The 14,712-nt window shown below is 32.9% G+C and overlaps 1 protein-coding gene across 4 annotated transcripts in view; it reads right to left on the bottom strand.

Moving 5' to 3' along the window:
• Positions 1-14,712, bottom strand: part of KIF21A (kinesin family member 21A) — a 160,659-nt gene that overhangs the window by 20,723 nt on the left and 125,224 nt on the right. For 2 of the 4 annotated variants that reach the window (XM_044677889.1, XM_044677891.1), the window contains 5 exons: positions 13,270-13,377; positions 12,284-12,412; positions 10,362-10,400; positions 4,563-4,699; positions 290-470 (listed from right to left, as the gene is read on the bottom strand). In XM_044677889.1, coding sequence (XP_044533824.1) covers positions 290-470; positions 4,563-4,699; positions 10,362-10,400; positions 12,284-12,412; positions 13,270-13,377 — 594 coding nt within the window. Of the gene's footprint in view, positions 1-289; positions 471-4,562; positions 4,700-9,473; positions 9,489-10,361; positions 10,401-12,283; positions 12,413-13,269; positions 13,378-14,712 lie in introns of all 4 variants that reach the window. The other 2 variants (XM_044677890.1, XM_044677892.1) reach the window with 2 other exon arrangements.

Here is a 14,712-nt window from a genome sequence, read left to right as displayed (position 1 = left end):
ATTTTGCCTATATCAAAGTAGATTCTTAATCTTAAAAAAAGAAATTACCTTTACATATTAATGTAGTTATATCAATAAGTATCTCTTAAGCTCCTAATATGATGCTTTGGGCTATATGGCTTTAGCCACTAAGCAAATTTAATCAAATGATTAATACTTTTGAAAATATGTTTTTATTCCTTGACTTTACTTTGGTATTAAGACAAGAAAACATGATATTTGTACATAATCTTATTCTAATTTTTTAAAAATAGATTTTAGAAAGAAAAAAAAGTTTTCTTTTACTTACGTCAATGTTCGAATACACTTTGCTGAGTCTCTGATGTCCCAAACTTTAATGTAAGATGTTGAAATAGTGAAGACCAAACTGGTATAATTACAGTATTTCACAGAAACGACATTATTAGGATGACCACCCAGTGACATTATCTCTTGTCCAGTTACTAGATTCCATACTTTACAGGTACGATCTTAAAAAAAAAAGTAAGAGACATATAATAGAATGCATAAACATATTCATGTCTGGGATTATTTTAAGGGACAGAATAAAACAAATATTTAACTTAAATAAATAAACTAGCTAGTAGTGGCAGTGCATGGCTGTAATCCATTACTGGGAAAGATAAAGCTAGTAGATGGCTTGAGGTCAGGAGATTTGACCTGGAATGTGCTAATAAGCAAATCAAGTAAAATCAGGTGTCCATACTGAATCTGGCTCTAATATGGAAGATAAATCAATCTGTTAAAGGAAAGGCAAACCAGCTCAGGTCAGAAATGGAATAGGTCAAAACCCCAGTGCTTATGATCAGTGGGATCAGGCTGATGAGCTATGCTTGCATTTCCAGCTTGGGTGAGATAGGGAGACTAGTCTTAAAACAACAAAACATAACAGAGTTATAACATGATTCAGATGATACATACCCCTATTCCAACAGAATTTTGGAAACATGTGCCAAACTACATTATTCAAAAGGCAAACTAATAATGCCTAAAAAATGTTACAAAATGTTCATGAATTACTCTCACAATTGTGCCAGCAGTCCTATTATTGTCCTCAGAGAAAATTATTGTCCCTATTTATTTGAATGTGATCTCAGTTCCAGGAAAAAAATACAGGGTTAGGAAAGGGAAGATCATTCATATGGGCTCAAAAAATGGATAAAAATAAATTGGACAAAAAAATTTTGGACAATGTACAGATAAAATCAAAATAACCAAGATGAGAAAAAAAGCGGAAAACTGGGAAAAAATTTATAGACAGTCTCTTGGATAAAGGTCTCATATCTCAAATACATAGAGAGTTTTGTCAAATTTATAAGAAAATAAGTCAATTGATAAATGATCAAATGATATATGGACAGGCAATTTTTGGAAGAAGAAATCAAAGCTATATATAGGCTATATATATATATTTGAAAAAATATTTTAAATCATTATTGATTAGAGGAATACAAATGAAAACAACTCTGAGATATCATCTCACACCTATCAGATTGGCTAAAATGACAGAAGGGGAAAATGACAAATATTCGGATGGGGAACAATGAGGGCACTAATACTAATACATTGTTGGTGGAATTGTGGACTGATCCAACCATTTGGGAGAGCAATTTGTAATTCTATCCAGAGTTATAAAACTATGTGTACCTTTCGACTCTGGAATACCACTATTAGTGTTGTTCCTTAAGGTAATTAGGAAAAAAGAAAAAGAGCCTATGTTTTCTAAAATATTTATAGAAGTTCTTTTTGTGGTAGCAAAGGACTGGAAATTGAAATGACACCCATCAGTTGGGGAATGGCTAAAAAAGTTGTGGCATATGATTGTGATGGAATATGACTGCTGTGATAATGAGATTAAATCTACCTTGCCCATTCTTAAATCTAATCACCAAAAGTGTAAACGACTCCACTTAATTCTCAAGTGGGGAGGTCTGTGACCTATGTGTGCAAAAATGGGTGACGAATCAGAACTGACTGGCTGCCTCCTAGGCAGGCCTAAGAAAAGTATCTATTGTGATTGGACACTTAACTGGAAGGGAGGCACAGGAAGAGACTAAAGAAATGGCCTGGATAAATGAAGAGAACTTCTGGGGCTTGGCCTTTTTTTGGCTCTTCTTGTTCATGTCTGGGACCTGAAAGAGCTCTTCTGGTTCGTGGAGGAGTGCTGACTGGGACCCTAGGACTTTGGTGAGACTGTTCTTAAATCTTTCCCGTAGAACTACACGTGCTGAGTGAAGAAGGCTGACTACCTTAGCCTCCAGAGCCCTGCTGGAGTAAAGCTTTGAATACAAATCTAGTTCATTAAATTAGATCTCTTACTCTACCTTCCTCTCATCTCTCTACTTCCACTCTCTCCTATATTTTGTAAATAATACTAAAATCATCTTAGGAATTGGTATTTATTCAGTTCCTTGGTGACCACACCTTTAAATATTAATATATCCAATCAAAAACCCCTTTTCCCTCTTATACTGCACTATAAGAAATGATGAGCAGGTTAATTAAAAAAAATGGAAAGATCATGAAGAGTAAAATGAGCAGAACCAAGAGAATGTTGTATATATAGCAACAATAATATTGTTTGAAGAATAATTGTGGATGTCCATCTTTAATCAAGAACTAAGGTTTTATATATACCTACATAGATACATACATATGTCAAAAGATGCCTTATCTGGTGCAAGGTGAGGAGGAAGGAAGATACCTCAGAATTTTAATATAACAAAAAATGAACTTAAATTTAAAAAATTAATTGGGCATAATATTTATGTAATATTCTCCAAAACATACACATAAGTTCAATGCATAGTAATGAACTCTAAAATTGTCTTGTCTATGACCATACTAAATAATTGCATTTCAAGTACATGATGATTTCTTCTTTCAGGATTCTCCCCTACATATTTCCTAAACTTATCAGGTAGATAAAAGCCCCTAAGAATCCCTTATGTGTCTTTTAGATTCAGCCACTTTTTTATGGCACTCTTAAACAGGGAAACATATTTGTTTCAATTACACTCTTCTGAGTCGCTCATAGAATAAAGATTTATGAGGTACTGGATGTCACTGTGTTTATTCCCTCATTTTATAGATTCGTGTGAGAGCTACTAAGTGACAGAGCCACTGAACTCAGGTCTTAAGATTCCAAATCCTGTATTCTTTCCATTACAACTGTATAGATAGAATTCTCTCCCCAAGACTTGACCGACCCAGCTCATCTTACCCAGCATCCCATTTGTGTGTTTATGTTGCATAATTGGACATGAATGCATGTGCATGAGGGGGACGGAGGATAAAAAGTTTTGGTGTGGCACTGCCCTCTCTCTCGGTTTCCCGGAACACAGTTGAGGAGACTGGCTGGGAGCCAGGCGAGAGAATCCATACACATGGTCAGTTAGGTTAGAAAATTAGGCTTTATACTTCTATCCTTTTAAATTTTTCTACTTCGAGTGATTATTAATAAAATTCTATTGAAAAATGAGAACCTGGAGTTATTGATATTAATTTAAATTTTTCACAACAAACTGTCTCTATGATTATTCTTGTGAACTAAGCCATATCTGCCTTCACTATTATAACCTTAATTTCTGACTACTACCTTCCATTTAGGAAAGAATGAGGCTGTGATTTCTGGCTCTGACCAGTTGCTATCCTCCTGGATTTGCTACAACTTGATGATTTAAAATTCCTGTCCTCATGTACCAGTTCCAATTGTAAGCATGATGTAATTCTGAAAGTTCACCTAAGTTCTCTGGATAGGTGTGTAAAGCTTATATAAGACTGTTCTGGATTGAGGGACTTCAGATTTCTTAGACTAGTTTATCTCATAGTATATATAAATTTAAAAAACAAAAAGCAGGTATCATTGATGTGTGTGTGTGCATGTAAACACCAAACACCACAGTTACAGAACAAAACTTATTTATTATATTTAATTAATTACTTAACATAAAAGTAGGGTCAATTTCACTCATATGAAATTATGCCTCTATTAGAATTTTCTCTTATTTCTGGAGGGAAATCTCAATAATGTGATATGAGACATTAGCAATTATCCCATTGTATGCAGGTGACCTGGGGCCCTAGAGGGTTATGACAAGAGAACAAATGTCTTGGCAGATCCTATAAAACTGGAACAATTCTGAATACGAGTTCAGTGATGGAACCCACATTTTCCAAGGATCAGCTTAGTCAGATTTTGAGAGATTGATTACCCAGGGACTAACTATGATGTGTTGAACATTTCTGTGGACATCAACTCAAGGGATGCTCCAGCAGTGGAGGGAGAACCACACCAATGAAATAAGGGAAGTTTGAGGTAAGTGCGAAATTGTTCCAACTATCATTCCTATTAGTAAGATCAAGGAGCTGGTCTGCAACTTCAAAAATGTACCACAGCTCAATTTTTGGTTTTTCAGTGTATCATTCATGTAATAGGAATTAGTTTCTTGCTATCTTTCTCTACATATAAGATTAAATTTAGAGCTAGATAATCTCTATGGTTCTCCCATGGCTAAGATGCTATGAATCTATGTTTATGTTAATATTATAAGTACACTCACCTTTTGATCCAGTGAATAGAAGATCATCAGTGGAATCTATACAGAGAACAGCTTTTGTATGCCCTTCAGCTATGTGAATACACTGAAGTGGAGAAGATCTGATACTCTTAGAAGCAGGAAATGGGTTGATTATTCCCCTGAGGGAAAAAAGAGATTTATAATGTACTTGCAAATGAGTATCATATGTTGTCATATCCTCATTCATTGTTTAATCCTTCCTTGACTTTCAGAAATCTTAAGTAAAAATATCAATGCTACACTTGTGCTTCTATTATTTTAATGAAAAGGCACAGAGACCTCATAGCATAGAAATAGGGAAATGTAAACTTTAGAAATCTAATAGAGAAAACTGTGCTAGAAGTAAAACATTAAAAATCAGATTTTTTAAAAAACAACTTAACAATTATAGGGAAGACCTATATTAGGAGCAATTTATATATTTAAAAAACCCTGTGGTTGTTACAAGCACAATACCTGCCAACTACATAATGCAGCTTCCATAAAAGCCAAAATAACAGAAGTAAAGATTACAGGATAATAGGCAGTATGAAGTATGTAATCAGCTCTAGTGGGTGTCACATTCTAAGGTGAATGTCGACAAAGTAGAACATTTCTAGAGGTGAGGAACCAAAAGAGATGCATCTGGAAACCAGAATATTTGAGGAAGAACTAGGAATATTTATCTTTGAGAAGAGAAATTGTAGGCGACATGGTTAATATTTTCAAATACATGAAAGAATATCATATCGATCAGGGACAAAACTGTTCTAACTCAAAACAGAAGAACTAAATTCAGGGAATGGAAGTCACAGGTAGGCAGATATTGTCTGACAAGAAAATGTCTTTGAAGAAATGAGCTTCTCTGAACCAGAAGTACCTAAAAAAACCGCTAACCAGAAATTAACTAGAAGTATCTAAGCAACAGCTCCCTTGATGGGGAGAATATAATAAAGGGAATATCTTCAGTAATTGAGAAGTCTCAATTTTAAAACTAGAAAGTGGCCTTAGAGATCATCTAGACTAGAGGTACTTGACATTTTTTTATGTTATGAATCCCTTTGGCACTCTGCTCATGCCTAATGCCCCTTCCTCAGAATAATGTTTTTGAATACATAAAGTAAAATACATAGAATTACGAAAGTAAAACTAATTACACTGAAATGTAGATTTTAATGTATAAAGAGTTAATGAACCTAAGGTTATGAAATCCTGGCCTAGACCAAATGCTTTATCCTGTAGGGCAGGAGTTGGCAACCTTTTTGGTCATGAGAGCCATAAATGCCACGTTTTTTAAAATGTAATTTCGTGAGAGCCGTACAGTGCTCACAGTGCGAGCTCCTGTAACAGCGCCTGAAAAATAATTGACTTTATGGCTCCTGCAAAAAGAGCCATATCTGGCCCTCAAAAGAGCCAGATATGGCTCGAGAGCCATACGTTGCCAACCCCTGCTGTAGGAGAAGAAAGTAAAGGTCGGGGAGATAAACTGAATTGCCCAAGATCAAACAAGCAGTAAATGGCAGAAATTAGAACTTCTCCCCACTATATAATGCTGTCTTTAAAGAAGATTATGAGGGCTAATGTGCTTCCTATATCCAAAACCCTATGATTCTAAATTCTTAGTACAGTCCCTGTGACAAAAAACATTATTCAAAGTATAATATTTATTCAAATTCTTGAGGACTGAGAAATGACAAAGTAAGGATTGGATAAGATAATCTGAGACAGAAAAAAAGCCAGATATTAAAGAGTCATTTAATATAGGGAGGCAGAAAAAAAGGAAAAGAGAAGATAAAATTCAAGGATAATTAGGAGGCTCATGGAAAAATCTTAGAATGAATGTTTCTTCTTTAATTTCCACAAAACTATGATTATGTTAAATTGATGACAAACTGAAATATGTTTAGGGAGAAAATGAATTATTGTAATGAGTAAAAAAATGGGGGAACAAGTGATGAAAAACTTTTGACTATCAAGGTGTGTACAGTTTATATTTCATCCAACTAACAGTAGGAATAATGGAAGTTTCCTTAAAAAGAAAATCATAAGAGCCAGCAGTAAATCTATGCTGATATAATAAAGAAAATAGAGTTTAAGAATATAATTTTCATATCTATGAGTAGAATGTATGGGGAAGAGAGAATAAAGGTAGAGAAAACACAAGATTATGTCATGATAATCCAAACATGAAGTAATGTGGAGTTAGAATAGGGAAATGGTTACAGGAATGACTTTCTTTCTTTCTTTCTTTCTTTCTTTCTTTCTTTCTTTCTTTCTTTAACCCTCACCTTCCATCTTAGAATCAATACTGGGTATTGGTTCTAAGGCAGAAGAGTGGTAAGGGCTAGGCAATGGGGGTTAAGAGACTTGCCCAGGGTCACACAGCTGAAAAGTAGGAATGATTTCTTTTGCATCTCTTTCTACTCTACTTCCCCCTAACATTCCTATTCTCCTTCCAACTTAACAATTCAATAAACATTCATTAAATACTATGGGCAAAACAAAGTACTAGGCTCTGAAGGAGATACAAAATTTAGATGAGAACAATCCCTTTCCTCTTGAGGTTCCTAATTGATCCAACCATTCTGGATGGCAATTTGGAATTATGACCAAAGAGTGCTAAAAGACTGCCTGCCTTTTGATCCAGCCATACCATTGCTGGGTTTATACCCCAAAGAGATCATAGATAAAAAGACATGTACAAAAATATTTATAGCCATGCTCTTTATGGTGGCAAAAAAATGGAAAACAAGGGTATGCCCGTCAACTGGGGAATGGCTGAACAAATTGTGGTATATGCTGGTGATGGAATACTATTGTGCTCAAAGGAATAATAAACTGGAGGAATTCCATGTGAACTGGAAAGACCTCCAGGAATTGATGCAGTGCGAAAGGAGCAGAGCCAGAAGAACATTGTACACAGAGACTGATACACTGTGGTAAAATAGAATGTAATGGACCTCTGTACCAGCAGCAATGCAATGACCCAGGACAGCTCTGAGGGATTTATGGAAAAGAATGCTACCCACATTCAGAGGAAGAACTACAGGAGTGGCAACACAGAAGAAAAACAACTGCTTGAACACATGGGCTGATGCGGACACAATTTGGGATGTAGACTCTTAATGACCACCCTAGAACAATTATCAATAATATGGAAATAGGTCTTGATCGATGACACATGAAGAAACCAGTGGAAATGTGCGTCTGCTATGGGGGTTGGGGAGATGGGGAGAGAGCAAGAACATGCATCATGTAACCTCTTGAGGTTCACAGTACAATGGTGAATTATAACTCAAATACAAATGACTACAAGTAGAGTAGCAGACTGTGGAGGTACTTAATGCCTAGCAAGAGTCTGAATACATTTTATTAGATTTTACTACAGAGTCTGTCTATTTCACATGGATAACATAATTTTTGAGTAGAAAAATGACCCACCCAGATCTATGGGTGAAAGAATGAATATCAATGAATGCAAGTATAAAAAAATAAGTGCATTATTATGCAAAATGATGTACAAATATGCTGAATGTTAGGCACATGGTTACATTCTGATGGGTAAAGCAAGAAATATAGTAGATTTCAGCTATAAATAATCAGTCTTTAGGGTCCAGCAGGATATTTTTTGTTATCAACATGAAAGATAGATTTCAGGGAAGGAGCAGAGGTGGAAAGAATTGTTAGGAGGATAATGTAAGAGGTAACTGAGGGCCTAGACAAAGGATGGTGGCAGTGGAAATTGAGGAAAGAAAGGCTTAGAAAGATGTTGGCAGATTATGTAGAAGTAGACATAGAAAAATTAGTGTCCTCTGCTCATCAAATAGGATAGCTTTTATTAAGTTAAATATTATAACCTTGAGGAGAGAAATAGTTTCATTTATTAACTTCATTTTTTCCTCATGTATAAATCTGATATATTAGCAAAATTCATTGTTTTAAGAATCTAGTAAAGTCTGGTCAGTTCTTTTCAGGTTGTGATCCTAGAATTCATGTCTTTCTCCTGTTAATATGTTTGCTAAAAATTAAAAAAAGAAATAACCAACAAGTGGGACATCTTCAAAAAAAAGGCAAAGTCTTCTCAATGCTCTAGATTCTTAGTAGTCATACTCATGCTGAGTTTAATTTATTGATATATCAAACTCTGTGTATGTGTTTGTGTGTGTGTATATGTGCATGTGCATGCAATGTGCACAAGTTTATTATGGTCATTCACATCATTCCAGAGGTGTTACAGCTCTTCATCAAATAAAATGTTACAGTTTCTATCCACAGTAATTATAGAGCAGTTTATTCTTTGATTAATGCTCAGTGTGATAAATAATTGAGTCAAATAGAAAATAATTTATTCAATTATGCAATCTTATGTTTCAGAGAGGAAAAATATCAGCAGTTTTTATTTTTCTCAGATAACTGTCACTTTGTTACAAGAATGTCATTAACTGTGCCATAGGTGATGTGACTTCAAATGTTATTATTACAATATTTCATATTTCTCAAAAACTCTTGCCCTCTGTGACTTGTGGTTTGATAGTCGAAAGAGGCATGAAACTAGTTTTTTTTACATTCCTATGACTGTATTATGAAAATAAGAAAATTATAAAATTTGATTTATTTTCATTTTTTATTACAGAGAAATAGCCTTAATTTTTAAGAGCAATAAGTTTTCAGAGTACCACAATGTCAACATAAATTAGGCACACATATTAGAATTTTGTTTTCTATTCAAAATAAAACCATGTGAATTTGGAAAAAAATGTCAACTATTGAGTATTTTTAAATAATACAAATGAAATGTTGAAGTTATTTTCAATAGAAACTAAATATGAAAAAATTCTTTGTTTTCCTCCAAGACATCCATAAAAGTGTTTATCAACAAATAGGAACATTTTATTTCATCTTCATCCTGCCTACATTCTAGAAGATTGTCTGGTAATCAACAAAATGAGTAGATAACAGGAAAGATAAGAGATGGAAGATGACAAAGGGAGAGAAGAAAAGAGAGGGAAAAAGTAATAGAAGAGTAAAAAAAATCATTTGTTGTCCTTGTTGAATTGTTATTCCCCTAAATAAAAAACTAAAGAAGAGTATAATTCTATACATTAAAATCCTGTTTTCCTTTTTTGCTTTGTTAGCTTTTCTGTCATTCATAACATTCAAGATAGCTGTTGCTCTGTATAACATTTTTTTAAACCTTTATTTTCCATCATAGAATCAATATTATATATTGGTTCTAATACAGAAGAGCAGTAAGGGCTAGGCAATTAGGTTTAAGTGACTTGTTCAGATTCACACAGGAAGTATCTGAGGCTAGATTTGAACTCAGGACCTCCTGTTTCCAGGCCTAGCTCTTAATCCACTGAGCCACTGACCTGCCCCCCCCCCAGAACTTCTTAAAAATTCTTGATTTAAAATAATATTTAAATAGTCACAAGAAGTATCTCACTCACAACTCCTCACATTTCCATAAATTAACTATAGTTAATAAATAGGAAATCATTATTATTACCATCTATGTATATATAATTTCCATTAAAATATATTATGCACACAGCAAGCAAAGACTGAAAATTTAAAAAGCCATCATAACAAAAAAGTTTACCCCTTCTTTCCCCTAAAAAGCATGCTTAAAAAAGGGCAAATTTCTGGCAGAAAAAAAAGTAAAAATCAATGCAGCTCTATGGTTTAGAAGGAAAAAAGAAAGGGCATGCAAGAAAATATGGCTTTGCTTGGAAAATTCATAAAAGACATTTTAGAACACCAGTAAGAGACCAGAAGGCAGGAAAGAAAGAGAGAAAGTACCTGTGTACCTCCGACAGAGAGGAATCACTGTCATCAGACCTATAACGAACAGTGGTAGTAGCATGAGAAGAAAGAATATAGGTATCAGCATTGTAAAGTTTCTGAATGAACTGAATATTAATAGTATGGCTAACCCAGAAATGCTGCCAACATTTTTCTTGTAATATTTCCTGCCTCTCCATTTGAGTTGATATCAGTAATTTAAAAAATTATTAATACAGAGAGCAGTCTTTAACTTTTATTTCAAGTTTTTAATGTTATTTCAAATTTTCTAAGTTATAACATTTATTTAATGGAACAGTATTAAAGGCCATAGGGAATGTGGGGAGGATAAAAAAGGTATAATAGAAATTCCTTTTATTTTAAATGATTTCCATTTAAGTTTTTAAATGAAAAATTTTAGGTCCATGAAAAGAGTCTCTAATTTAGAAGCTCCACTAGAAATTAAAATAGTGAATTTTAATTTCATCATAAAAAGATGCAGAAAAGTATTAAGTTCATTTAAGCTAAGAAAACATAATTTTATTTTTATTGTACAATTGTGGGGTAAAGTTTGATGGGTGTTGGGACAAGATTTAGTTTTGGAATTTGCCTAGCTTTGAACCCACTAGTGTAATAAATGGTCTAGGAACTATTTTAGCAGGTGGCTGTTCATTAAAAAGGAGACTTAAAGAATATAAAAAGGAGTTCCTGAAAGAAGAAAACATATTGTACATTTGAGTACTGACTATAGTAATTTTCCATTTTATAATCAAAACTTTGCAAATAACTTTCAGGTTTAAAATAATTATTTATAGAGTCAAATTAAGTTGGTAATTCATAAGGTAAATTTCAGCGGGAAATATATACATATGTGTTATCAAAATTATTCCAAATTTAGGACAGTGAAAGGTATTATAGATATAATTTGGTGATTTTTAAGGATACTTAATGAAGTTACATTGCCAAAAGGAATAAACTTAATTTCTTTCCTAAATATCACTACAAATATTCATTAACCTAAATAAAGATAATAAAAATTGTACATATGTTTAAATAAATTAAACCACTTTGATTTCAAGAAAATTATTTCAAAACAGAAATTTAAATTATATCACTCACTATGTTTTTGTTTGCAATTTTAAAATTAATTAGCAGAAAGTCCTACACAAGCTACATGATTTATACATGGCATTTTGATGGTATCCTGTAAATTTTATGATTTACTGACAAATACTTGAAGAAAATTAATAGCACAGAAAAACAAGCAATGAAAAAATATATACTCTCAATATGCTACTATTTAAAATGAAAGCAGTTTCCAAATATTAATGAGAATTAATATGTGAATTATGCCAACAGGATCAGTATTGAATTTTTTCAAGAGATTCTTGTTTGACCATATTTTTAAAAGTTTGTTTTAAAAATCTTAATGTTTGTATTGTCAGCAGGTAAAAAAAAACCAACAACTGTATTCCTTTTTCCAAAAACAGAACTGATGCCATTCTTTGGTAAAGATGTCCTGACAGATCAAAAGTATTAAAAGTCCATTTAAGAAAAGTCATTTTAGACTATCATATCTAAAAGAAGTTAGTTATTTTGCCTCTAGCAATACATACTATTGGGGTGAGAAGATATCATAGTATAAGAATTGAAGAAGTCTAAACTAAAACTTCTCGGGGCCTTAAAGATACATTTCTTTTGAAGAAATCAGGCAAGTCAACCTCTGAAAGTACATAAGTACAAATCTTCCAATAGTAAATAGCATACAGAAGGAAAATAGCTTTCTCTAATGTTTACTCTGTATTTTATTTAAACATTTATTCACTGACAAACAAATTTTAAAATGTAACAAGTATTTAACTTGGGAGAAGATGAAAAGTTTTTTGGAAACCATATTGAAGAACTTAGAGTGCTATGGAAGGTCTTCCCCTGAGACTTACTTATCCTGCTGAACTGATGTGTTTCCCTGAGAAACAGTAAGACGACTAAAAACATTCAGTTCATTACGGGGCCGGCTTGGTGGGGAAGAAGGAGGTGAAAGACTAGCCTCTGAAGTTCCAGAATCTGAGCTACAAGAAAAAAAGAACATTAAAAGATGTGTCTTTAGTTGGTTATGATTTGTTAGAAAAGGTTGAATGAAACATGTCTAGCACAGCTTTAATTGATTCTAATATAAAAGAAAAGATAAGATAGCATGCAATCTCATAAAAATTCTGCAGAATGAAAAACCTTGATGCATTCTTGTGCTGACCACTGGATTAGACTATAGAGAAAGTTCTGTCCAAGGAAGCTAGAAGTTGGTGTGATTATATATCTTGCTCAAAGACATGCAGAATATTTTGCCCAATTTTTATATTTGTAAGTCCTGTATTTACCTCATTCCTAAAATAATCTGAAGAAACTTGATTTCAAAACAAAAAGACAAATAATATAAAAAAGGCAGGCAAATTATTAAAATCTGAGGCTATGCCTCTAGATATTTTTAATTTAACAACCAAAATAGCTAAACAATCTGAGAGACTGACTCTCAGAAGTTTGTGATAAATCAATGTGACTAAAAGAGTTCCTGTCAAATAATTTGCCTCATGGGTACCTCAATTTTTGTACTTAGCATTCTTCCTCACTTGAGATTTGCTTTTGAGAGGCAGTTTGGCTCCGTGGATAGACAGAAAAATGGCCGTGGAAATAGAAACACGGACTCAAATCCTGTCTCTGATATGACAAATCACTCAACCTTTCCAGGCTCTAGGAAACTATTATAAATTGCAGAAGGGGTGCTGACCTGCTTTGGTAGAGGGAGTTTCCTTAGCTGGGAATATTCTATAGTAATGAAATAATAGGTCCAATCTCTATCCCCACAGGTCCTTATAGACGCATTATCATTGAAGAGTACATTTTATCTGGGAGATGAAAGGCAACAACTTACTGTTTTTGTTCCTTAGTCTTGGATTTTTCTGCTCTCTCAAATGCCTTTCTCTTGGTTAATGGTGAAGGTTCAGGTATTTTCTTTTCAGGTACAGATGACTGTCTAGAGCTAAGATGATAGTAAAACTTCTTTAAGTACAAAATGAAATATAATTTAACTTGCCACATTGCCACTTTTATCTGGCTATTTGCCCCATAATTTTTTTCCCTAAAGGAGGAATTTAATAAAAAGCCTAACGTGAAAAAGATTAAAAAGAGAAGAGAAACTCTGGACAAGAAAATCTTACAAATTACTTAAATGCATTTCATTAAGTATGTACATTTTTATATGCTTCATTTGACATTTAAACATTAGTGGTGCAGTATTTCATGTCTATAACATGTACTTTAAATAATGGTTATATTAGATGTAAAATCAAACCACTAATTATCAAGGAAGAAATTTAAAAGATTTAAGATAGTATTTTTAAATGATGTGTATCAAAATAACAAGCTGACTAAAAAAATACTCATACAAAAAGACTGTTAGCTTCATTTAATAGCACACTAAATTATGAGAATAAGAACTGCTCTCTTTTAATTCAAGAAAATTCAGCAAACATTTTTAAGCGCCTACTTTGTACAGGGACTTTTTTTTACCATTTTTTAACATTTAGCTTCCCTTCCCCATAAGCTGTCAAAATTTTATATTGTCTTGTTCTTATTTTTATATTACAACAACATTCTCTAACAGGCAGTTTATATGGGGAAAAATCCTTTGCTTTATATTTATGCTTCACTATTAAAGGAATATTTTATTTTGTTTTAGGCATCTAATTTATTTCCAATTTATTGTATAAATAGTGCTGCTGTAAGTATTTTTGTTCAGATAGATCTTTTCTAGACCATTTGTCAAGAAGTATGAACATTTTGGTGACTTTTTGCTTTCCAAAATCAAAGCTCAACTAACAGCAAATTAGCTTGGCAGTTTTTCCACAATCCCATCAACTTTGGACATTTTCATCTTTCACCACAATTACCAATTTGATAAATATAAAGTAATATCTCATGTTTGTTTTAATTTGTATTTCTATGATTCATTGTAATTTTGAACACTTTTCCAAATGATTGTTGGTAGTGTTCTTCTTGATATATTTCCTCTTTCCAGTATTTAGCACAATGACTGGAAAATAGTAATAGCTTAATACATGCTTCTTTCAAAAACTTTCCGGAGAATTATTTTTAGATGACTTAAAGTACATTGAAAATGCAGGTTCCATAGGATAAGTAGAAAAAAATGTGACTATTAAAGCATAGGAAATTTATCTCAAAATGTGAATCTGAATTTGACAAAGAGAACAGATATAACAGATGAAGTTTGTTATACTTTGAGTAAATTATTTTACTTTAACAATAAACAACTTTAGTCATTTATTAACTAAATTTTCATAACAATCCCAGAAAG

This window comes from Gracilinanus agilis, chromosome 5 (assembly GCF_016433145.1).
Source record: "Gracilinanus agilis isolate LMUSP501 chromosome 5, AgileGrace, whole genome shotgun sequence".
NCBI lineage: Eukaryota > Metazoa > Chordata > Mammalia > Didelphimorphia > Didelphidae > Gracilinanus > Gracilinanus agilis.
This window is presented reverse-complemented; position numbering and strand designations above follow the sequence as displayed.